Consider the following 25,918-nt stretch of genomic DNA (forward strand, 5'->3'; position numbering starts at 1 on the left):
GACTTTTGAGATAATCCCTCATTTTGTTTCACTGCCATTAGGTTGAAATGGTTTGTTTAACATTTTAGAGTCTTAAGGCAAGGATGAGGGGCTTGGGTGAGAGGATCTTTTTAGCTACACATAAAGCTAAATGATGTGTAACTGGTTCCTTCTAACGCTAAAAAATCTATTATTCTAAATGTTTAGATCTCATCAGAACAACTTATTCCCAAAGACATTATATAGTTTATATTTTTGTAGATGAAAAATATTTCATTGTAATTACATTATATGGTTCTTGGTCTGTTGTAAATACTGTATTTTGAAACAAGTATCAAATATTGTATGTTTCTATTAGAGAATTTATTAAAGGGTTGGAAATTAGTTGTCAGTTTTCCATCATATTTTATGTCAATATCAACATATATTAACCTAGGTACCTTTTTTTTTTTGAGACTTGAGATAACAGTTAGTTTTGGTAAATTTTGTATACTTGTATCAAGTATTTATATTAGGCCTATTGATTTAACTTTATTAGAAAATGATTATAAGACATTTTCGGTGTTTTTGGCATTGAAGGCGATGAACGCATTTTTAGTTTTATTGTACTTCACAGATAGGGTTTGTATTGTGAAGTGAGAGCATTTATCCAATGTTTAAAAATTAAAATTTTGATTTAAATAGTTAACACTTTTCTGTTTTGAAATGAGTCTTGGTTATTACATAGTACATATTAAAAATAGCTTAGTGTGTAGGGAAGTTTAAGAAGTATTTTTAATGTTTCTTTTATTATACAAAACTGTAGAAAATTTATAGTTTCCTAATAGAGTAAGTATTTTTAATACAAATGTTTGAATTGTTGGTATTGGCATAAAATGAGATGGATGAAACAACTAGATCTAGCAGAATGTAGGGTTCTGTTTTGCTTGGATCTTTTTTACCTTCTCCCTTTCCCTCTCCTTTTAAAGATAAAATATAGCTGTTTCTCAACAAACAGTTGCCATAAATTTGATGTCTTACCATTTCTAAATACCACTAATTTCTTGTTGTTACATTGTTTTAGAAGACTGGTGATGAGTATTTGGAATGGAGAATATGCTTAGATTCTGCTTTATTTGAGCAGGGCATTGGGCATATAGAGATGCCTGTTAACTTTGGCTTAAATATTTATAAATTATTTTTCTGTGGTTAAAAAACGATCACAGGTTTTTATTTAGTTGTCATATTGTGTAAAGTGATTTATCTTAGTCTGTAAATTCTCTTATTAAACATCTTTTATTGTTGCTAGCACTAATAAAAAAGGCCTTTTTGTCTAGTTGCCATTATTGTAAATGATGCTCCTATTAGGATGTTTTGAATAGTAACAATTAAAAGTCAAAGAGCATAGTTTACAAAATATGCTTTATAGATGCAAGACGGTAGTTATACAAAGGTGTATCTGAAGGGGTTTCTGAGTGTAGAGTATCCCTAGATAAGAGCTAGATTTTGTTTCTAAATTAGAGATGAAGCAGTTTTTGCTTAGATCAAAACTATACTTTTGAAGGATGAGAAGCAATAGAAAAACTTCTGAGGAATGACAAATGGCAGATTGTTAAATCCATTTTGATCATGGGTTTCTTTGTAATACCAATTTGATCTTGAGGCTGATTGATACTTGTATTTCTAATGCTAATAGTTGTAAGGTGTAATTTCTCACTGACTACATACGTTAGAAATATTAATATCCAAATTAATGTAACTGGCATCCTCCAGACAGCAAGGAGTTTGTTGAAAATACTTTGAATCAGAAGTAATTTGTGAAATCTAGCTTTTTTTTTTTTTTTTTTTTAATCTGTTTCAGGTTCCTTTGAGTACTTCTCTTTAGCCTATGAGTGAAGTTTCTTTATAGGTTGAATGGGTTCTGATACAAGGCAGGGTATTGATTTGGGAGAAGACTTTGAGCTGGAAATTACTCTTTTTATAGAAAAGAATGATGTTTAGATTCCTAAGCTTGCCAACTATAATCTGTTTTGACTCATTTAGTTAAAGTTTTACATTATTCAATAAATGTTGATGGAAAATAATATTACAGCCAAACTCAGTAAATAAAACAGAAAAGCAGTATCTTTAAGTGAGATATATTTTTTTCACACTTGAATGCAGATTCAGTTAAAGGTGATAAAGTGGCAGATCAATATTCATGTACATTCTGAAGGGGAAAGTAGGTGCTTTCAAGAATATTAGAGGATTATGGCACAAGCCTTCAAATCTGTTTTCACTTTAAAACTTACAGCCCTCTTTTCTTTGATACAGGTATATCTTTAGCATAGCTCCTACATTTATCAGCCGTATTTAGGATTATTTTTTTTTTGATTTCCAAGTGAAAATGGGAAAGTAAAGGAAAAAGAAAGAGAGATTTTCCTAAAGTAACTTGGTAAAGGTTTGAAGAAAGAATGGAAGAATTAAGGGGGTATATGTGAACCCATGAAAAAAGAACGAGGAGAAATTTACTGAGCTGTGAATAATAGGTAGAAGTGGAATTTAGGAATTGTGGAAGGTGTCTATGCATGCTGAAGGAGAAAAGGGATTCTGTGTCACACAGAATTCTCCCATGGTAGCCATGCGATGGTAGCCAACTAAGGATTGCTTTACCAAGCCAAGCAGTGGTGACAAGGGTGGCTTCAGAGTGGGTGGGTGAGAAGAGAATGAGTTCAACGAGTTCTTAGTGTCCAGGGCCTTTTCAAGACGGAGGTAGTACGGTATGGTAAAAAGTGCATTAAACGAGGTAAGTCTGTTTTCAAATCCCAGTTTACATGCTAGCTTTGTGACTTTGGGTAAACTCCAGTTTCTTCGTCTGTTAAATGGGGATATACTATTACTGTCTTGAGTGTTACTGTAAATATTAAGTGAAGTAACATATCAGTGTGCCCAGCATAGTGTCTTACATCTGGTAGATCCTCAACACATGTTAGTTGTCTTTCTTCTCCAGGTTATGATAATCTCTGAATTTTATAATATAGACTCAAACCTATTAATAAATTTGGAAAGACATTTTCCTTATTAATTGCATAGAATTCCCATAAAAAACTCAGTAAGCATTTTTAAGTTGAATTCCCATAATTTATAGAATTTTTAAGTTGAATTCCCATTTTAATTTATAGAATGCCCATAAAAAAACACAGTAAGCATTGTATAGTTGATTAAAAATGAGTAGTAGGGCTTCCCTGATGGCGCAGTGGTTGAGAGTCCGCCTGCTGATGCAGGGGACACAGGTTCGTGCCCCGGTCCGGGAGGATCCCACATGCCGCAGAGCGGCTGGGCCCGTGAGCCATGGCCGCTGAGCCTGCGCGTCCGGAGCCTGTGCTCCGCAACGGGAGAGGCCACAACAGTGAGAGGCCCGCGTATCGAAAAAAATTAAAAAAATGAGTAGTAATGCCCAACTTGTTCATATATTATGCTTCTGTTAACTTTGTCCTCTGAAAATATGAAAAAGCCCTGACTCAAAGCTTATTTACTCTATTTCAACTTATACAGATCTATAAAGCATAGTTTCTAATTGCTTGCACACAGTTGATTAGAAGCATTAAATTAGAAGGTCCAACAAGAAGAGTCAACTGTCTTTTCTGGAAGGCAGGAGAAAGTGATGGCTGATAATTTATATTCTCTTTAAGTACCGCATTGCCATTAGGCTTAAATGACTAGGGATTTCTTAATCGGCTGCAATTTGGATTACTTTTACACAGCTGAACCAAACATTTTTCGGTACGAAAGGTGGGGGTGGGGGTGTGTGTGGGAGAGGGAGAATTGAATGGAGCAGAAAGCTGAATGTGGTCCCCTCAATATTCCTTTTACTATACCTTCTAGCTTCTCTGGCAGAGGGATGGAGATGAGGGAAGAACAAAACTTGGAAGGGGGAAAAGAATGCAGCATTTGAAATAATCTGCTAAAGGGGGCTTTCAGAGAAATTGGCCTGAAGTGGGCCCCTTCCTTCCCTCCCTCTCTTACTAAGTTCTAGTTTTTAGCAGTCTCTGTTCTGGGTAACTCCAGAAGGAGTGCCATCTTACCTTTAGCTGAATTAGTTCTAGAACATCATTGTCCGCCCTGTCTTGGATCATAACAGCTCTGCGGTTTTATATTCTTTGTCAGCTGCCCAAGCTTCCTTCAGTTGGAGAATAATGGGTCATTTACAAGGAGCTCAGGGCGGCTTATTGCTTATTACTCCACCTAGTCCTGCTTTTTCCCCATTTGACAGAGGCTCCTGGGAATGCAGATTAGTTGTTTATTTTGTTTTTTCTTCCAGAGCAGCCTTTCACATAAGTGACATGACTTAAGCATTCTTTCTTTCTTTCTCTCTCCTGTGTAATATTCCTGACACCTGAATTTCCATTAATTGTATAGACATTTGGGTCAAAAAACAGTTGGCTTTTTGAAGGTTTAGCAGGAAGAGACATTTAAATATTCACATGTTAGTGCAGATTGATAACATCAGTTTCCTTTCTTTACACTCAGCTTATCCTTCCTGAAAATATTGAAATTAGAGAAGGAAAGTAGCCTGTGTTAACTTTTGAGCATGGGACCTTTTGCTGTATTTGGGTTTTTGAATGTGCAGAGAAGCACATAAGAGCTTTGACATAGATCATGTAGGAGTTACAAGGGGGAAAGTTAAAGATAGTAAGTGCACATAAGAGAGCTTCAAGGACAATAAAAAACATACTTTTCTTTATCATTTTTCTTAGGGTAGCTTTGTCCTTCTCCCATTTACCATGGGCTTAGTGAAATTAACTTTTTTTGTTCGAGAGCCTTGTTTATTTCCTGTCCAGCTTACTCTGCCCAGACGCTGGTTGAGGTGTGTGATACAAGTGGGGCTTACTTTTTTGTCTATGTATCTTCTTCTTGATTTTTTTTTCCCACTTAATATATCTTGGAAAACTTTTTACCCAGCACATATAACTACCTCATTCACTTTAATGACTGTGTGTATTCCAGTGTATGGTTGAACCATAATTAATTTAACAAGTCTTCTATTACTGGATGCTTAGGTTGTTTCCAGTCTTTTTCCATTATAAGGTCGCACCAGACATCCTTGTACATACATCTTTGGTTAATTTTTATGACTAAGCACATACATAGGATTGTATATACTCCTGGCAGTGAGGTTGCTGGCTCAGTGGTACATACAGTTTTCATTCTGGCAGATTTTCCAAAACTAACTTTAAAACCTTGTCAAAGCAGTGTTCATTGATATTGAAATCTGTGTTGAAATCTTTGTATTTTCTGGTATTTAAGGGAAATTGTCTCAAGAACAGTTTTTAGGCTAGCCAGTAATTTGAAATATATGACTTAATTTGGGGTCATAGGAATAAGAAACCATATGTAACGAAGAGCAATTCCTTTTTCTGTATATATGGCCTGTTTTCAAGAAAATTTTTGAGGAGGTCAAGTTTGCCTTCATTAACAGTATTTCCACTTCCTGTTTTATTTACTACCTGTATATTGAGGTGTGGTATCTTCCTGTTCCAAATCCCTCATTCTGGCACTTTTTTGCAAACCTGCGTTTTTCCCCCCAGATATTCTCTCTCTCCAAAGTACTTTGACTTCCTCAGTACTTACTGTTTCACCCTGATGTTAGAGATAAGGTTAGTTAAAAAAAAATTATGTTTTTATGTTTATTTTAATAGGCATATTACATATTAACACAGTATTATAGGTATAGTTTTAAATAGTATACATGTATTAGGATATGATAAATTTTAAAAAATTGATGAGGTGCATGACAAAAAACATTGGAGATGAGGACCACTACTTTAGGGAAATATAGACCTTGCATTGGGTTAGTAAGCCAGTTTCAACTTCAGCTAATTTTTTAAAAAAAGTTCTGTCCTAGGTCAGTTTGTCTAATGTCTTTTATTAATGTCTTCTTTTAATAACTACTTCTTTTACTTCTCCCGTATTCTTTAAAAACTCCCAAGGGTGTGGGTTGTTTTTTTTTTTTTTAATAATGATGTATGTGGCAATAGCAGATGTCACAGCGATAAAGGGTGGCTTTGTGTATATATACGTCCCTTTTAAGTTGGGGGCTTTCCAAATCCTTTAGGAAAACAATAAACAGATTAGAAGAATATAATTGATTTGGTAAGGATTTCCAAAGAAATAAGCAAATTTTAACCCTAAGAGACTTAAATTTCACTTAGTTGTGGGATCGTTTATTCTCTAGAAATGTGATAAATAGAATATTTGAAGAGGACAGTTATTTGGTGATATGTTTTAAATGTTTGTCCTTTAGACTACTTAAAGATTTTGGAAAGAGAAATTAGATTCTTGTTCCTTTGTCCCATATGTATTCTGGACTTAACCATACTACCTGGTACCAGGGAAGACAAAGTTAGCAAGTATGAATTATATTTTTATTTACTTTGCTGTTTATATGAGCTGTTTTTTGAGCTGTACATTTAAGTAAAGTTTTCTCCCTAGATGATAACCTTAGTAAATGAAAGAGTATTTAAATTTCAGTAGTGTATTTGAATTTAACTGATCATTTATTTTACCTCTGAAAGCTATGATCAAAGTAGTAACCATTACTACCTGATTGATTTGGGAAAGAGGTGACTAAACTGAAACATAGTTAATGCATTTACTAATTGTGGTCCCATCATGTTGGGGGAGTGTGTGTGTTTATTTTGCACAATCTGATAAAAAACAAATAGTACCAATGTTCTGACATTCTTTGAGATGAAGTTTCTTTGGATTTCATGATTATTGTTATGCTAGTTCCTCAAGTAACACAATGGAGTGCGAATTTACAGCAATGAAAGTTAGAAGATTTAATATTGCCTGTTTTTTCTATAATAATGGAAAAAATAAGATAATGTAATAAGATAATGTAATTATTTAATAGTGTCTAGTTCTTATCATGACCTCTTAAATTTATTTAATCATGTGCAACTATTTAAGAATATATTAGTAATGAAAATACTGCTTTTTCCATTTTAACAAATTTAAAAGCATTTGAAAGAATAAAATTTTATTATAGAAAGTTTTCAAATTAGAGATAAATGTAAATATGAAAAAAGCCTGGTAATTTCACCACCCAGTGGTAATATTAATATTGTTAGCATTTTCAATAAACCTGTGTACAAACACATATTTATACACACATTTCCCTTAATATCAGGCTTTTTACCCAACTTTTCAAGTATTTTTCAAGAATAATTTTTGACTGTATGGATATTTTTTGAATTCCAACAGACTTTAACTTTTTACTGAAGCATAAATTCAGTAAATTTGAATTTATTTATTCTGGCAGAAATGTATGCATATCACAGAGATATACATCTTAAAATTTTACAAAGTGAGCACACCTGTGCAATCAGCATTCAACTCAGGAAAAACATTGTCAGTTCCCAGACCAGGCGCCTTTTCCTACCTCCTATCAACAGCCTCTTCACCCAAGGATAGCCATTTTTCTGATTCTGTTTTTAAGAAAAACATTGAGATATAATTTATATACAATAAAATTCACCCATCCTAAGTGTATGATTCAATGATTTTTAGTAAGTTTACTGTAGTCTAGTTTTAAAACATATGTATGAATATAATTTAACCAGTTTCATTTTGTTGAATATGCAGTGTAATTCCAGTTTTTCACTATTGAAGTACTGCTATAGTGATTTTCCATGCATATCTTTATATGTACTTCTGATTTCATCAGGATAGGTTCCTAAAAGTAAAGTCACCAGTTCAAAGAAAATGTGCATTTTTATGGCTTTTGATACATGGTACCAAATTACCTTTGAAAACAGTTGAACTAATATACTCCCACTGTCAGTAGATGAGTGTCTTTTTTTTTCCCCCTGCCACCTCAACGTCAGGTGTATTTTTTTTTTTTTTTTTTTTTTTTTGGTGGTACATGGGCCTCTCACTGCTGTGCTCTCCCGCTGCGGAGCACAGGCTCCGGACGCGCAGGCTCAGCGGCCATGGCTCATGGGCCCAGCCGCTCTGCGGCATGTGGGATCCTCCCAGTCCGGGGCATGAACCCGTATCCCCTGCATCGGCAGGCGGACTCTCAACCACTGCGCCACCAGGGAAGCCCGAGGTGTATTTTTTAAGAGTTATTATCAGTTTGGTGGATAAAATATGGTTTTAATGTTCATTTCTTTAATTACTACTGTAAGTGAATATTATTTTATATATTTAGTGACTATTTCTAATTTTTCTTTATGATTTGCCTGATACTGTTCTCTCAGTTTATTTCTTAATGTTATTTCTTTTTATTTTTAAAATATTTCAGTATATTAAAGGATGTGGATCTTTCTGGTGTTACGAATACTTTCCCCCAATTTGCTTTATGTCATGCTCATTTTTCATAATGAAATAGATTAGGATTTTGTGTCTTAATGTCAAAAACAAAAATTTGTGTTTTACTCTACCAGCCTTTGGAAATTTATCGTGGTAATTTTTAAATTGGAGGCAATATTGAATTATATGAATAAAACATTTTTATTAAAGTGTGTACCTTTCATAATTTGAAATTTAAAAAATTCAGGTAGACATATAAAACTAATTTATTATGCTTTGTTGCCAAACTTGGTCTTTCTAGGCATTTATACTTAAGCATGAACATTGACGACAAACTGGAAGGATTATTTCTTAAATGTGGCGGCATAGACGAAATGCAGTCTTCCAGGGCAATGGTTGGAATGGGTGGAGTGTCTGGCCAGTCTACTGTGTCTGGAGAGCTGCAGGAGTCAGTTCTTCAAGATCGGAGTATGCCTCACCAGGAGATCCTTGCTGCAGATGAAGTGTTACAAGAAAGTGAAATGAGACAACAGGATATGATATCACATGATGAACTCATGGTCCATGAGGAGACAGTGAAAAATGATGAAGAGCAGATGGAGACACATGAAAGACTTCCTCAAGGACTACAGTATGCACTTAATGTCCCTGTAAGTAATTCCTTTATAAGATACTAAACTTACAGTTAGAAACATAATTAATTTTGTATTAAGTGATACAAGTCATTGAAGAAATTTCAGAAAGTGTTTAAAGGCTGAATATAAATAGTTCAAATGGCCATTATTAAATAGATATACTAAATATTGGTTAAAAATCATAGCTGAAAAGGCAAAATTAAGTTTTGATATTACATACATTTCAGAAACTTATCTTTTCTGGATAACATTTATTTATCTATTTATCAGGGTTACTGTGTATTGAATTTTTGTGTGTGTGTATTAAATTTTAAGTGCTTAATTTTAAAAGATACTTTGTTTCAACTTCTGGATTTCTCCTTAAAGAGTAGAAGGATTGAATCTGGAGCACAGCTAGAAAAAGATTGTACACTTCAGAGTTTTTCCTTCAAATCCTGTAACTCTTGGCAGTTCCTGCCATCTTTATTTTTTTCATTATCTGTAAAAAGGATATCAGCTCTTCAGTCTGTTTACCCTGGATGTCATAGGTCATCACCTAAGGTACTCCTTTGTAGGCACCCATAACTTTTTTTTTTCAATTCAAACGAACATTTATTGGGCCCACATTAAACGGGACATGGTGAAGAGATTACGAGATGTCCCTTTTCTGTCTGTGTACAATTTCTGCCACTCTTTCCTCAAGTGGGTACATCCTATGTCTCAGTCTTTGCAATTATTCAAGCACCTATAATGGAATGGTAGGCTTGTTCAGAGGCTCAGAATCTTTTTAGAAAGTTGTAGTTAGCAGAGTGATGGTCACAGCTAATGAGAACTGCTTCATTTTCTAACAAAAAAACAAAAATAGTGAGCTGGACTCGTTGCTTCCCATGAAGATGCTGGGCTCATCTGGTGCTTCAGTCACGGGCTCTTTGGAATAACCAGCAGTGACATCTTCATAATCTTTACTCCATAAGTTTTCTGTGTGAAGTGACTCATTATCAACTCTGGCCTTAGTGACTTCTTCCTCAGAGTTGAAGGTGTTTAATTCTACATTAGTAGGTAATGCGAAAGTCTGTGTGTTCTCCAAATACAAGTCAATGGTTGTTTCTGTATCTTGGTCACTGGTCAAGTGTAGTAGGACAGTGGTTGACTGACTGTAGGTCAGTGATGAATTCTGGGAGTAGTGTGGGGTAAGTCACAGCCAGGGCAAACCAGGCAGAGAGGAGCAGGGCCTTCCTGAGCATGGTGCTGATGCTGGCGGGGAGTGTGGGAGGCTTACGAAGGTAAGGAGGCTGAGTGTTTTTCTTTGCCTTCTTGTATCTTTATTTTTACCTGATGACCAGCAAAACTACAACTGTAATGTAATCCTCTTCTATTGTTTATGTGATATTAAACCTGGATCCTTTCAGTACTTCTGATATACTGTGCTTTTTCTTTTGCTTTAGGACCTTTGTGTATCCTACTTGTAATATTCCCCTCAGTCATAGCCCCTCCCTGTTTTTTAACCTAGTTAAAACTTCATCATTGGGCTTCCCTGGTGGCGCAGTGGTTGAGAGTCCGCCTGCTGATGCAGGGGACACGGGTTCGTGCCCCGGTCTGGGAAGATCCCACATGCTGCAGAGCGGCTGGGCCCGTGAGCCGTGGCTGCTGAGCCTGCGCGTCCAGAGCCTGTGCTCCACAACGGGAGAGGCCACAATAGTGAGAGGTCCGCGTATGGAAAAAAAAACCAACAAAAAAACTTCATCATCATCAGCTTGCCACTTCTCTCTGGTCTAGGTGTAGTTCCTGCAATAGGGACTTGTTCACTGTCTGTCTCTCTGATAGATTGTAGGCTCTATCTATGTATGACAGCATGAATTTTGTCTTATTTTCTATTATGTCCCAGGTGTTGGCACATGGTGTGAATGAATGGATAACTACTTACAGTTGTGTTCTAATACATGTGCTCACGAACTTTTACCTAGTCCATTGCAGTAGCCTTTTCCTTTTTCAGCCTGTTGATGGTGATGGATTACATTAATTAATTTTTAAATGTTGAATCAGCCTTGCATACCTGGAAGAAATTCCACTTTGTTGTGGCTTATAATTCTTTTTACACATTGTTTGATTCAGATTACTAATAGCTGTTGAGGATTTTTGCATCTATGTTCATGAGATAGATTGGTCTAGTTTTCTTTTTGTGCGATATCTTTGTCTGGTTTGGATATTAGAATAATCCTGGCCTCATAGAATGAGTTAGGAGTATTCCCTCTGCTTTGGTCTTCTGGGAGAGTGTAGAGAATTGGTATAATTTCTTCCTTGAATGTTTGGTGGAGTTCACCAGTGAATCCATAGGGCCTGGTACTTTCTTTTTTGGAAGGTTATTAATTACTGATTCAATTTCTTTAATAGCTATAGACCTATTCAGATTGTCTGTTTCTTCTTGTGTGAGTTTTGACAGATTGTGTCTTCTGAGGAATTGGTTCAGTTCATCTAGGTTATCAAATTTGTGGGCATAGAGTTGTTCATAGTATTCCTTTATTATCCTTTTAATGTCTATGGTGTCTGTAGTGATGTCCCCACTTTCATTTCTGATATCAGTAATTTATATCTTCTTTTTTTCTTAGCCTGGCTAGAGGCTTGCTGCCTTTTTTTTTAAAAAAGGATCTTAACAGTTTTTAAGCATAAGGTATTACATACAGTATCAGCATACAGTTAACTATACTCACATTGTTGTACAGTAGATCTCTGGAACTACTGTACAACTGTTGCATCTTGTAAAGCTGAATCTCTATGCCTACTGAACACCAATTACCCATTTTTACCTCCCCCCAGTAAAGACTTACTAATTTTATAGAGAACTAGCTTTTGATTTTTTCTCTTGATATCCAGTTTTCAGTTTCATTGATTTCTGCTCTGAGTTTTATGATTTCTTCTGTGGATTTAATTTGCCATCTGCCCTTCCAGTTTTCAGTGGTGGAAGTTTAGGTGATTGATTTAGATCTTTTCTGATATATAGAAATGGCATTCTCATATAGCATTCAATGATATAAATTTCTCTCTAAGTACTGCTTTCAGTGTCCCTCACATTTTGATAAGTTGTATTTTTATTTTCATTTAGTTCATTTTATCTTTTAATTTCTTCTGAGACTTCTTTGATTCATGTGTTATTTGGAAGTATGTTGTTTAATATCCAAGCATTTGGGGATTTTCCAACTATTTTTCTGTTACTGATTTCTAGTTTAGTTCTGTTGTGGTCTGAGAGTGTTTATTATATGATTTTCTGTTCTTTTACATTTGGGAAGTTGTGTTTTATGGCCCTGAATGTCATCTGTCTTGGTGAATGCTCCATGTGAGATTGAGAAGAATTAGTGTTTTGCTGTTGTTGGATAAAGTAGTCTATTGATTGCAATAGCTTTTTTTAAAAAATAAATTTATTATTTATTTTTGGCTGTATTGGGTCTTCATTGCTGCACATGGGCTTTCTCTAGGTGCGGTGAGCAGGGGCTACTCTTCATTGTGGTGTGCAAGCTTCTCATTGCGGTGGCTTCTCTTGTTGCAGAACACAAGCTCTAGGCACTCGGGCTCAGTAGTTGTGGCTCTAGAGTGCAGGCTCAGTAGTTGTAGCGCATGGGCTTAGGTGCTCCGTGGCATGTGGGATCTTTCCAGACCAGGGCTCAAACCCGTGTCCCCTAGCATTCGCAGGCAGATTCTTAACCACTGCACCACCAGGGAAGTTCCACAAAAGCTTTCTTATTGGACTGATTGTAGCCTGACCCTTATCCAGTCTGTATTTCAGATGGTTCCTATAGTGATCTTTCCAAAACGATTTTTATTCTTATCACTCCCCTACCAAAACTTTTTCAGAGGTTTCTTATTGCTAAACAGCTGAAATGTGTTTTGCTTGGGCTGAAAGGGCCTGTGATCAGGTCTCTTCTTATCTTATCCAGCCCCTGTGTACAGTGCTTCAAGCCCCTCTCCCCGCTTCATATTTTAAGTACACTGAAATTACATTAGTTGCCCAGGTCCAATATGATTTTTTCTGTTACTTCTGTACATGTTGTATATACCTGTAATACTCTTTGTTTGGCAGTCTACTGTTTTTCACTTCTCAAAACTTTCTTTTGTGTAATTTTCATTATAGTAACTAACTTATTTTTCATTTCTTGGCTTGCAGGACCCTGAGGTCTCTTTTCTGGAACCTGTATTTTAACTTTGTGTTCTCAGTAACTGGGCTGTGGTAGGCAGTCAGATATTTTTTGAGTGAAAGAAATTTTTTTTAATTGAGAAAAAGTTTAAATTGAAATGCTGTGAGATCCTAAGTTTATAGTTTAGAGTTTTGACAACTGCATAAACTTGTATAACCCACAAGGCATCAAGGTACAGAATATTTTCATCATCCTAGAAAGTTTGTGTTTCTTCCTGGTCAGTTCACTCCACAACAGTTGTTGTGGGTTTTTTCCCCCCATCATAGATTAGTGTTGTCCTTTGAGAACTTTATGTGAATGGAATCATATGTAACTCTTGTGTCCAGCTTCTTTTTTTCTTTCCACTATAGAATATCAATTTTATTTGAAAAAATTCTAATATAGAACTAAATAGGGACTTCCCTGGTGGCACAGTGGTTAAGAATCCGCCTGCCAGTGCAGGGGACACAAGTTTGAGCCCTGGTCCCACATGCCGCAGAGCAACTAAGCCCGTGTGCCACAGCTACTGAGCCTGCGCTCTAGAGCCTGTGAGCCACAACTACTGAGCCCTCGTGCCACAACTGCTGAAGCTCATACTCCTAGAGCCCATGCTCCGCAACAAGAGAAGCCACCGCAATGAAAAGCCCTTGCACCGCGACAAAGAGTAGCCCCCAGTCGCCGCAACTAGAGAAAGCCTCTGCACAGCAACGAAGAAAATAAATAAATAAAAATTTTTAAAAAGAACTAAATAGGTGAAACATCAGTATTTTTCACCTAGTTTTTACTTACTAATTGAAAAGTAACTGAAACAATGTAAAATAATAATTGCTTTTCCTGTGGATAAGTATATTAAAAAGTAACATTCATCTTTACAAAGTGTGCATTCCTATTGTGTTATAGTATAATACCACAAGTTAGAGATTGATTGAGGGTTTCATTTCTCAGGTGTTGGTACTGAACACCTCAAAGCAGTAGTCTATTGTGATGTATTTTAAATTAATTTTCAGTTGCATTAGAAAGAGAATGATGGCTTGGTTATTTAGTTGTCACACTAATGAAGTAGGTATTTTAAAATTTCTTCTCCAGCTTCTTTTGCTCAGCATAGTGTTTTTGCAGTTTTTCATGTTGGTTGGGTGTATAAGTAGTTCATCCCTTTTCATTGTTGATTAACATTCTGTTGTTTTATTATCCTAAATTTTTGTTTATTTATTTCCTTCTTTATGGTTATTTATTATCTCTAGTTTTCAACCTTTATGGATAAAGCTGCTATGAACATTGTTGTGCAAGTCTGTTTTCACTTCTTTTGGGTACATTTTTTTTTTTTTTTTTTTTTTTGGTGGTATGCGGGCCTCTCACTGCCGCGGCCCCTCCCGTTGCAGAGCACAGGCTCCGGACGCGCAGGCCCAGCGGCCATGGCCCACGGGCCCAGCCGCTCCGCGGCACGCGGGATCCTCCCGGACCGGGGCACGAACCCGCGCCCCCCGCATCAGCAGGCGGACTCCCAACCACCGCGCCACCAGGGAAGCCCTTGGGTACATTTTTATAGAAGTTAAACTATTTCTCTTCTGTTTTCATTTTGTTTCATTTAGTGTCTATCTTTGCATTAGTATTACTCTTTTATTTTAAATTAATTTTTGTTGGAGTATAGTTGGTTTACAATGTTATGTTAGCTTCTACTGCACAGCAAAATGAATCAGTCATACGTATACATATATCCCCTCCCTTTTGGATTTCCCTCCTGCATCAGTATTGCTCTTGATAGCTGTATTTTTTTTTAATATAAATTTATTTATTTGTTTGTTTATGGCTGTGTTGGGTCTTTGTTGCTGTGTGTTCAAAAAATTTTCAATGTGTAATTGTTCATAACTAGTATATAGAAATGCAGTTGATTCTTTTTATATTGACCATGTATTCTGTGATCATGTTATATGTACCTGTTAGTTCTAGTAAGATTCCTTAGGTTTATTCACAGTCCCTATTATCCATAAATTTTACATCTTCCTTTCCAATCTAACTTCTTTTTTCTTCCTTATTGTATTGAATAGGCCTCCAGTACAGTGTTGAATAGAAGCGGTAAAAGTAGACATCTTTGCTTTTTTCCTGATCTTTAGGGGACTGCATTCAGCTTTTCACCATTAAGAATTATTTTAGCTATAGATTTTTCTTAGGTGATCTTTATTTATTAGGTGGAAGAAGTTTTCTTTCTAGTTTGTTGAAATTTTTTAAAACTATGAATGGATGTATAACTTCATCAATATTTTTTCTGCATCTGTTAGATGATTATATGATTCTCCCCCTTTTTTAAAAATAAATTTATTTATTTTTGGCTGCGTTGAGTCTTCGTTGCTGCACGCGGGCTTTCTCTAGTTGCGCCAAGCGGGGGCTACTCTTCATTGCAGTGTGCGGGCTTCTCCTTGCGGTGGCCTCTCTTGTTGCAGAGCACGGGCTCTAGAGCGCAGGCTCAGTAGTTGTGGCGCACGGGCGTAGTTCCTCTGCGGCATGTGGGATTTTCCTGGACCAGGGCTTGAACCCTTGTCCCCTGCACTGGCAGGCGGATTCCCAACCACTGCGCCACCAGGGAAGTCCCTCCTCCCTTTTCTTAATATAGTGAATTTATTGATTGATTTTCAAATGTTAAATCAACTCTGCATTCCTGGGATAAACCACACTTGGTCATGATGTGTCATCTTTTTTATAAGTTGCTGGATTCAGTTTACTAATTTTTTTAAAAGAATTTTTTTGTGTATGTTTCTGAGGGATACTAGTTTTCTTGCAGTCTTTGTTTTAAGTATACTGGCCACATTAAAAATGGGGTAGGAAATAGTTCCTTCTCTGTTTTCTGTAAGGGTTTGTGTAAGATTGGTATTATTTCTATCATACATATTTAGTAGACTTCACCAATAAAGCTAATTTTTGGCTGAGTTTTCTTTGTGGGAAAGTTTTTACTTCCAAATATAATTTTTAAAACATGTAAGGCTACTCAGATTTTAAATTTTATTCTTTTTTTTTTTTTGCGGTACGCGGGCCACTCACTGTTGTGGCCTCTCCCGTTGCGGAGCACAGGCTCCGGACGCACAGGCTCAGCGGCCATGGCTCACGGGCCCAGCCGCTCCGCGGCATGTGGGATCCTCCCGGACCGGGGCACGAACCCTTGTCCCCTGCATCGGCAGGCGGACTCTCAACCACTGCGCCACCAGGGAAGCCCTTAAATTTTATTCTTGATTTAGTTTTGATAAATTATATTTTTCAAGGGATTTGTTCATTCTTTTATTTTTTAATTGAACAAAAATATTTATAATATTTTCTTAATTCTTTTATTGTCTAAAGGATTTGTAATAATTTCTTTTTTCACATTCCTGATAGTGCTAATTGTCTTTTTCTTGATTAATCTGGGTAGAGGTTTATCAGTTTTACTGGTCTCTTCAAACATTAAGGTTTGGTTTTATTGAGCTCACTATCGTTCATTTGAACTTTCTTTCATCTTTACTCTCATTTATTTCTTTCCTTCTGCTTACTTTATTTTTGATTTGCTCTTCTTTTCGTAGCTTCTTAAAGTAGAAGTTTAGATGACTGTTTTAGACCTTTCTTTGTATACATGTAGGTGTGTGTAACTACCATGACTCTCAGGATACAGAGCATCATACCAAAGATCTTCCTGATGCTACCCCTCTGTAGTCACACCTCTTCTTGTTACCCCCACCATTCCTAACCCCTGGCTATCCTACCCTAATCTGTTTTCCATCTATAAAACTTTGTCATATTGAGAATATTATATCATGGAATCATATAGTATGTGACCTTTTGAGACTGACTTTTTTCACTTAATGCCCTTGAGAGCCATCTGAGTTGTTGTATATATCAATTCTTTGTTCTTTTTAATTATATAGTAGTATTCCATGGTATGGTTGTACCACAGTTTAAACATTCACTTATTGAGAGACATTTTAATTGTTTCCATGTTTTGGCTATTACAAATAAAGCTGCTGTGAACATTCGTGTGTAGGTTTTTTGTGAACGTAGGTGTACATATCTCCAGGATAAATACCCTATCATACCCCTGCCACTGGATATAATCACTCCTAACATTTTGGTGTATGTTCTTCAGTGCTTCTTTGATATGCCTACCATGCATAGGGTCATGTTGCTTTTTATCTATTCTTTCCATTTACCAGCATGGTTTGCACTTTTCTCAACTCCTTACTCTTCTAATACTTCTTAAATACCTGCTAGGTATTCCAAATTTTGGATAGTCCATAATTGAGTCCTGTTACTCCTAATAGATGATGATAAATTTGAGTCCCTTGTGAGAATGAATCAATGAAAAGTTGTCTCATACTGTATACCAAATGGCAGAATTTAGGATTTGTATAATATTACTTTATAGTAGTACATAACAGGCATGAGACATTTTGTCCCTCACTTACTACTTACGCATTCCTGCTGATAAGGCAAAGTGGTGAAGGGCAGGTCTTGGGATCATGAATATACATTTTTGAGTTAAATAGAGGGCATTGATGTAGAACAGTATGATCCAGGTCCCCCAGAATGTGAAAGCTTAAGCTACATGGCCTTTCATCCTTTCTAGATTGTGTGCTAAAAGTCTTTTAAAAATAGATATTGAACATATAAGTGTTTTTTCCTTTTATTTGCTCATTCACTTGGAAGTCACAAAGAACTTTATTTCATATTAACTTTTTTTTGTTAATTCAAAACAAAAAGTTGAGTTTTGTGTTTTCTTAAACTGTTAATAACAGTTTAGGTTCTGTAGCCTATGTAAACACCCTATTGTTTCGTGACAGTTGAAGTAAAAGTTTTCCATTTGTGGTAACTGCTGGTTTTCAGGATTTATCTTGACCTTACTACTCTAAATCAATCACCCAGCTTCAACTCTGTGGCTCTACATTTTCAACAGCAGTCTGAAGTCTGCAGGCCAACCTTTTTTAAAAAATATTTTATTTATTTATTTTTGGCTGAGTTAGGTCTTCGTTGCTGTGCACGGGCTTTCTCTAGTTTTGGCAAGTGGGGGCTACTGTTTGTTGCGGTGCGCAGACTTCTCATTGCGGTGGCTTCTCTTGTTGCGGAGCACGGGCTCTAGGCAGAGGGGCTTCAGTAGTTGCGGCAGTCGGGCTCAGTTGTTGTGGCTCGTGGGCTCTACAGCGCAGGCTCAGTAGTTGTGGCGCATGGGCTTAGTTGCTCCGTGGCATGTGGGATCTTCCTGGACCAGGGCTCAAACCCGTGTCCCCTGCATTGGCAGGTGGATTCTTAACCACGGCGCCACCAGGAAGTCCTGCAGGCCAACTTGTGAACGTCCGTAGTTTGCTCATTAGAACTTTGTTTTCAAAGATGTTAGAAATTTGAATTAAAATGAGCTAAAACTAATATTTCAGTTCCTCAGTTGCATTAGCCACATTTCAAGTGCTCAGTAGCCACATGTGGTTAATGGCTTCTGTATTAGCATAGATAAAGAATATTTCCATCATTGCTGGAAGCGTTATTGGATAGCACTGTGTTAGAAAGCTTCTCAACTCAAAAACTAAATCTATTTCAGAAACTTGAAAAAAAGTATTTGGCTTATCCTTTTAATTCTTACACCCATAGAAGAGGGATTGGGAACTTTATGGTCTATTGATATCAAGTATGTTGAAGAGTAAAGGACATGTTTGTATTGACAAAATAGAGCAAACTGTCATTCGTAACGATATATGCCACATTTGTTTTCTAGAGGGCTATTGGATTGTACTTGAACGAAAGGATTTTATAAATTAGGAGCTATAAAAAATCATGTTCTAGTCATTTGATGATATAATAAAGTGTAAGTTATTTCAGGTATTTATGACTCCTGAAAAAATATACTTCAGCGCTTGTGTAGCTTTTTAATTTTAGTCATGAATTTCTGTGCTGTAAAACAGCATAAATAAAATTGTAGACATCCTTTTATGCATTTAGTATTTATGATTATTTTGTTTAATGGTCTAGGAAACTCAAGACTTATTTAGCCCTTGCTTTAAGACCTCTCTTTTGTTTTTAGTTTTAAAATTGCCTTAAATCCTGTCACTAGTTTAAGGAGAATTGTATAGATATTTCCCCAAATACATGTTGCTCCAGTCAATAAAACTCCAATATGCTGTTGCTAGGAATTTGAGTATATGTCCTGTAATGAGTGACTTTTCCTCTCCTATTTAACAACAACAAAAATAATAATCATTTTATCCATGTCAGTGATTTTAAGATACTTAACTATTTTTGCCACATATTTTATACTCTGTTTTAGTTGCCAGATTGTATTACATTTATTGGTAACAAATGATCTTTCACAATCATCCTAGAAGGTGACAAGTCTGTGTGGCTCTATTTATTTGCTTAAATAGTCATTGGTATGATATGTTTCTTCCTCTCTTTCTGGCTAACTCCCAACTTGTTATCCCTGTGACATTGTATACTTTTTCAACAAAGTTATTTATTAGTTGTAGCCAGTTCTTATTACCATTGTATTTCTTTTAAATTCATTTGGGTGATTCAGAAGTAATTTTATGTTCCTTGCAGCTTGGGTCCTTGTCTTTTGAGGCGATTGCATTGGCTTTTATTGGGTCTGTATACTTAAAGAGGTACTCCCCCCGCCCACATTCAAATGCTTTTTACTTCAGCATACCCTTCGGCTGTCATTTTCAGAAACACATTTATTAATTGAGCTCATTTTAAAGAAAATATATGGTAATTTATATCAGTTCTCTAGGGTTTTTATTTTAAACAAGATTTTACTTGCTTGTATGGCACTTAGTGTCCTATTTGATAGGAATCAATATTTTAGCAGAAAACATGGAGTGAGTAATCTTGCTTTATAGTTTTTCCTGGTGATAGTCATATTATTGCTTATTGTTACTGATTTCAACTCACCTGGCAAGTCGATGAATCAAGGTATCTCCACTAGTAGGTTGTTTTAGAGAGCTAACCCAGAATGGTCTATTTTTCAGTATCCTCCAGTGCTCGTAAAGTTGTTGGACTCAATTTATCTTTTTCTTTTCCCCTTAGGTGGACATAAATTGTTAATAGAAGATTTCTTTTTAGATTCTTTAATAACATAGCCAGTCTCCTAACACTTTTCATATAGTTCTGTCTGATCTTTGATGTCTGATTGCTTGGTTTGGAATTGTGAGATAGTGGTACTGAATGAGAATTACACTCTTTCTTACATCAAGTAGTGCCCAGATTGTAAATCATTATAGACAAGGCTGTGATAGGGTCATTCTAGCTAGATCAGTCTCAGAGATGTCTACTTGGGGTTTTTTCATAATTGTATGATGAAGTTTATTATAAAAGGACTACATAGTCCTTATAAAAATTAAAATAGTATAGAAGAGAACAAAGAAAAAAGTAAAAGTTCCTTGTTTCCTACTCTGATTCCAAAGAGATAACCACTAATACTGATACCCTGGAAATTTTAAATTTATAACAAACGTACAGAATATGTGTTTGTATTTATTTCTATATAATGTGTTTTGTAAATATATATCTTATGAAAATATACATTTTGTTTTATACAAATTAGATGTTATTTTTATATACTTTTGAAATTTGCATTATTCATTTAATAACATTTTGTAGCAATTTCCATGTTATTGCATATAAAGCTTGCTTATTTATTTTAATGAATGATTAAATGACGTGCCTTATTTTATTCAACCGCTCCCCTATTGATGGATATTTGTTATTCCTAGATTTGTTTGAATGAAATAATGATGAAAGGATCATGCTTATATATAGAGATATCTGTATACACAAGCATGTTTCTTGTATCTATATGTCTACATATTTGTAAAGCTCTTTCTCTAGGTATATGTCTTTTTATTGAAATACAGCATTCATACAGAAAAGCGCACAAATTGTAAGTCACGAATTTCCTCAAAAATGAACATACATGTGTAACCAATACATTAAGACATAGAACATTATCAGTATCCCAGAGGCCCTCCCCTTCTTGTATCCCTTTTAGTCACAACCCTCCTCTAATTCCTAAAGATAACCCCTACCCAAACACTTTTATCATGGTCAGTTAGCTTTACCTGACTTTGAATTCAGTATAAATAGAATCATGTACTATCTACTCTGATGTCTGATTTCTTTGTTTTACATTTTTTATGAGGTATGTCCATGTTATTGCATAGGTAGTTGTTTATTCTCATTTCTGTATAATTGTCAGTTGTGTGAATGTATCAGAATTTATTCATTCTAGTATATCTAATATAATAGCCGTCTTGTTTCAAGATGTTGGCTGTTCTGAAAAGTGCTCTTTTGTTTTGGTTGTGCCAAGTGGCTTGCAGGATCTTAATTCCCCGACCAGGGATTGAACCCCGGGCCCTGGCGGTGAAAGCTCTGAGTCCTAACCACTGGATTGCCAGGGAATTCCCTGCTGTGTATATTCATGGCTGTGTCTTTCGGTGCATGTGCACACTCATTTCTGTTGGTTTTATGCTGCTTAGGATTGAGTTTGCTGGGTATGGATATGTTCAGCTATAGGAATTTGTGTCAGAAGTTTTTCTCAGTGGTTTTGCCAATTTATACTAATTGCTCTGTATCCTTGGTATCTGTTAGGTTGCATTTCACTGATAACTAATGAAATTGAGTGCCTTTCATGTTTACTGACAATTTGGATATTATTTTTTTGTAAGGTACTTGTTCATCTTTTGCCCATTTTTCTATTAGGTTTCTTTCTCTTACAGATTTGTAATAGTTCTTTATATATTTATTGGATATATATATATCAGTTAACTTTTCCACTCTTCCACTCTGATTTGCCTTTTTACTCTTTTGATGAACAGAAGTCAGTGTTAATGAAGTTCAATTTATGTCTTTTCCTTTTGGTGTTTTGTGTATCCTATTTAAGAATTCTTTGCCTGCCCCAAGGTGATGAAGATATTTTCCTTTGTTAACTTCTAGAAACTTTGATTTTCCTTTTCCATTTAGATTAACAATCCATTTGGAATTGATTTTTGCTGATGATGTGAGATAGGGATCAAGATTTACTTGATGGCTTTTTCTTTTTTCCAACTCACCCATAGAAATTTTTTCAGTTTCACTTTGCTGGCTTAATGTTTCATTTCTTAGAATAACTTAATGCATTAAGATAACAATGAATAGATTTTTCTTTGATTAATACTAGGGATGTGTACTAAGACTGGACTTAATGTCTTTTTAGGATTATAAAGTAACACATGTTTGTTGAGAAAATGTAAAAATTTAAAAACTATAAAGAAGATAATAAAAATTGCTATAATCTTACTACTCTAGGATAATCACTAACATTTTGTTGTTAATATTTTAGTGTTTCCTTTTTTTGTTTGTTTTCTGCATATGTTGTGTTTATATAAAATGTGCTGTATATGTATTTGTTTGTGTAAAATTGTAAAAATATATTTATCAACATATTTATCTATATCATTTAACCTCAAACAATGAGCATCTCACTATGTCATTAATATTATTCAAAAGTAAGATTTCTAATTACTGTATGTCATATAGCTGTACTGTAATTTATCTCACTCTTTCTTTACTGGGTATTAGACTGTTCGCACTTTATTTATGATCGTAAATAATATTGTGATGTTACATGTAGGCATTGTTGTCATGTGAGATTATTTCTTCAGTATAGGTTTCTTAAGACTCTTGGTTATATATTGGCCAATTTATAGTCCACAAATGTTGATCAATTTATTCTCCCTCTAGTAGTGTATGAGATTCCCAATTTAATGTCTTTTTAAATGATCTGGAGTAGGAAATGTGAAATATAATTTCCAGATTTGTACGTGATATTGAGAAAAAAGGAAAACAACTGGACTTGGTCTTGGGTTGGGAGTGGAGAAGAAAATTAAAAGATGTCTTTAGATGGGAGACTGGGATATAATACAGCATATTGAAAGGCACGGGGAAGAAAAGAAAGGCAAGGAGTTTGGAAGGAGGTTCTGATGTGAAAAAAGGTTTTATTTTTAGCAGTATTGAGTTTTAGATAATAGGATGTCTAAGTGGAGATGTCTGTAGAAATTGGTAATCTTCTATGTATCTAAGCAATTACACATCTGCAGTTGTGTAATAATAATTAATACCATAGATATTTATTTAGAACTTGAAGGTTTTCAGGGTGCTTTTTATGTAATCTCATTTGATTTTCTGATGTGTATAAGCTGGATATTATTATACCACTAATAAACAGATGAGGAAATGATTATGATAATCAGTAACATCAAAAAATCAACCATATATTGCTATGTACTATAGTTGATGCTTTACATATATAATCTCTTTTAACTCTACAGAAGTTCTGTGAGGAATATTCCCTCCATTTATAGGTGAAGAAAGTTCCAAATGATTAAATTTTAGTTGTTTACCCTCATGCTGCTAGTATTACTCTTTGGGATTAGATTGTATTTCTTTTAACTCCCAACCTGTGCTTTTTTTATTTTTCCGTGCTACTTATGGAAGCCAAGTTTGCCCAATAATAATTGGAAGAGAAGGGATTGAAACTCAAGTCTTAACACTTCAATAAATATTGTTGACATTTTGTCCACTTTATTTTTTAAAAAATTATTTCCTTTCGCTTGAACCACTAGAAGTTCTTTCCACATTTTGGCAGCAACCTAACTATAGTTTATATAAGGGAAAATGAAATATGTTTGTGTAAAAATCTTTTTAAATAAGTTTGATTAATTTAGATTTTTAAGAAGCAGTTATATTGGGTTGGCCAAAAGGTTCATTCGGTTTTTTCCGTAAGATGGTCTAGTAGCACTAAGTTGTCTTTAACTTCATTCGAAACAATTTTGTTTGATTGTATTGTGACAGCTGTCATATCAGTATGCATTAAAAAAAATATCAAAATTGGTGAATTTTTGTGTAGCCATTTTAATATTGGAGATGGAAGAAAAAAAGCAACATTTTTGGTGTATTATGCTTTATTATTTCAAGAAAGGTAAAAACCCAACTGAAATGCAAATGGAGAAGGTGCTGTGACTGATTGAACGTGTCAAAAGTGGTTTGCGAAGTTTCCTGGAGATTTCTCCCTGGACGATGCTTCTCGGTTGGGTAGACCAGTTGAAGTTGATAGTGATCACATCAAGACCTTAATTGAAAACAATCAATGTTATACCACGAGGGAGATAGCCGACACTCAATATATCCAAATTAAGCTTTGAAAATCATTTGCACCAGCTTGGCTATGTTAATCACTTTGATATTTGGGTTCCACAAAAGTTAAGTGAAAAATACCTTTTTGACTGTATTTCCGCATGCGATTCTCTACTTTTTTGGGGAAGCTTTTTGGTTTTTTTTGTGTGTGTGTGTGGTATGTGGGCCTCTCACTGTTGGGGCCTCTCACGTTGCGGAGCACAGGCTCCGGACGCACAGGCTTAGTGGCCATGGTTCACGGGCCCAGCCGCTCTGCGGCATGTGGGATCTTCCTGGACCGGGGTACGAACCCGTGTCCCCTGCATCGGCAGGCGGACTCTCAACCACTGCGCCACCAGGGAAGCCCTGGGAAGCATTTTTTAAAAATGGACTAATTTATTTTTGGCTGCGTTGGGTCTTCGTTGCTGCGGGTGGGCTTTCTCTAAGTTGTGGCGAGCGGGGGCTACTCTTTGTTGTGGTGCGCCGGCTTCTCGTTGCGGTGGCTTCTCTTGTTGTGGAACACGGGCTCTAGGCGTGCAGGCTTCAGTAGTAGTGGCACGCGGGCTCAGTAGTTGTGGCTCTCGGGTTCTAGAGCACAGGCTCAGTAGTTGTTCACGGTCCTAGTTGCTCCGAGGTGTGTGGAATCTTCCTGGACCAGGGATTGAACTCATGTCCCCTGCATTGGCAGCCGGATTCTTTTTTTTTTTTTTAACATCTTTATTGGAGTATAATTGCTTTACAGTGGTGTGTTAGTTTCTGCTTTATAACAAAGTGAATCAGCTATACATACGGCAGGCGGATTCTTAACCACTGTGCCACTAGGGAAGTCCCACGATTCTCTACTTAAACGTAATGAAAACGTTCTGTTTTTAAAGCAAATTGTGATGCGCGATGAAAAGTGGGTACTGTACAATAATGTGGAACGGAAGAGACTGTGGGGCAAGCGAAATGAACCACCGCCAACCACACCAAAGGCTGGTCTTCATCCAAAGAAGGTGAGGTTGTATATATGGTGGGATTGGAAGGGAGTCCTCTATTATGAGCTCCTTCCGGAAAACCAAGCAATTCATTCCAATGAGTACTGCTCCCAATTAGACCAACTGAAAGCAGCACTCATCGAAAAGCATCCAGAATTAGTCAACAGAAAACGCATTATCTTCCATCAGGTTAATGCAAGACTGCATGTTTCTTTGATGACCAGGCAAAAACTGTTACAGCTTGGCTGGGAAGTTCTGATTCATCCTCCATATTCACCAGACATTGCACCTTCAGATTTTCATTTATTTCGGTCTTTACAAAATTCTCTTAATGGAAAAAATTTCAGTTTCTTGGAAGACTGTAAAAGGCACCTGGAACAGTTCTTTGCTCAATAAGATAAAAAGTTTTGGGAACGTGGAATTATGGAGTTGCCTGAAAAATGGCAGAAGGTAGTGGAACAAAACAGTGAATACGTTGTTCAATAAAGTCCTTGGTGAAAATGAAAAATGTGTCTTTTATTTTCACTTAAAAACTGAAGGAGGGCTTCCCTGGTGGTGCAGTGGTTGAGAATCTGCCTGCCAATGCAGGGGACACGGGTTCGAGCCCTGGTCTGGGAAGATCCCACATGCCGCGGAGCAACTGGGCCCGTGAGCCACAATTACTGAGCCTGCACGTCTGGAGCCTGTGCTCCGCAACAAGAGAGGCTGCGATAGTGAGACGCCCGCGCACCACGATGAAGAGTGGCCCCCGCTTGCC

General features: G+C 36.1%; 1 protein-coding gene across 6 annotated transcripts in view; it reads left to right on the top strand.

The window, feature by feature from the left end:
- ZNF148 (zinc finger protein 148) overlaps window positions 1–25,918 on the top strand; it is a 130,772-nt gene that overhangs the window by 40,578 nt on the left and 64,276 nt on the right. For all 6 annotated transcript variants that reach the window (XM_079923157.1, XM_079923158.1, XM_079923160.1 and 3 more), the window contains one exon: window positions 8,555–8,903. In XM_079923157.1, the coding sequence (XP_079779283.1) occupies window positions 8,571–8,903 (333 nt within the window). In that variant the 5' untranslated portion in view covers window positions 8,555–8,570. The remainder of the gene's footprint in view (window positions 1–8,554; window positions 8,904–25,918) is intronic.

The sequence above is a fragment of the Stenella coeruleoalba genome (genome assembly GCF_951394435.1).
Source record: "Stenella coeruleoalba genome assembly, chromosome: 5".
NCBI classification, from domain to species: domain Eukaryota; kingdom Metazoa; phylum Chordata; class Mammalia; order Artiodactyla; family Delphinidae; genus Stenella; species Stenella coeruleoalba.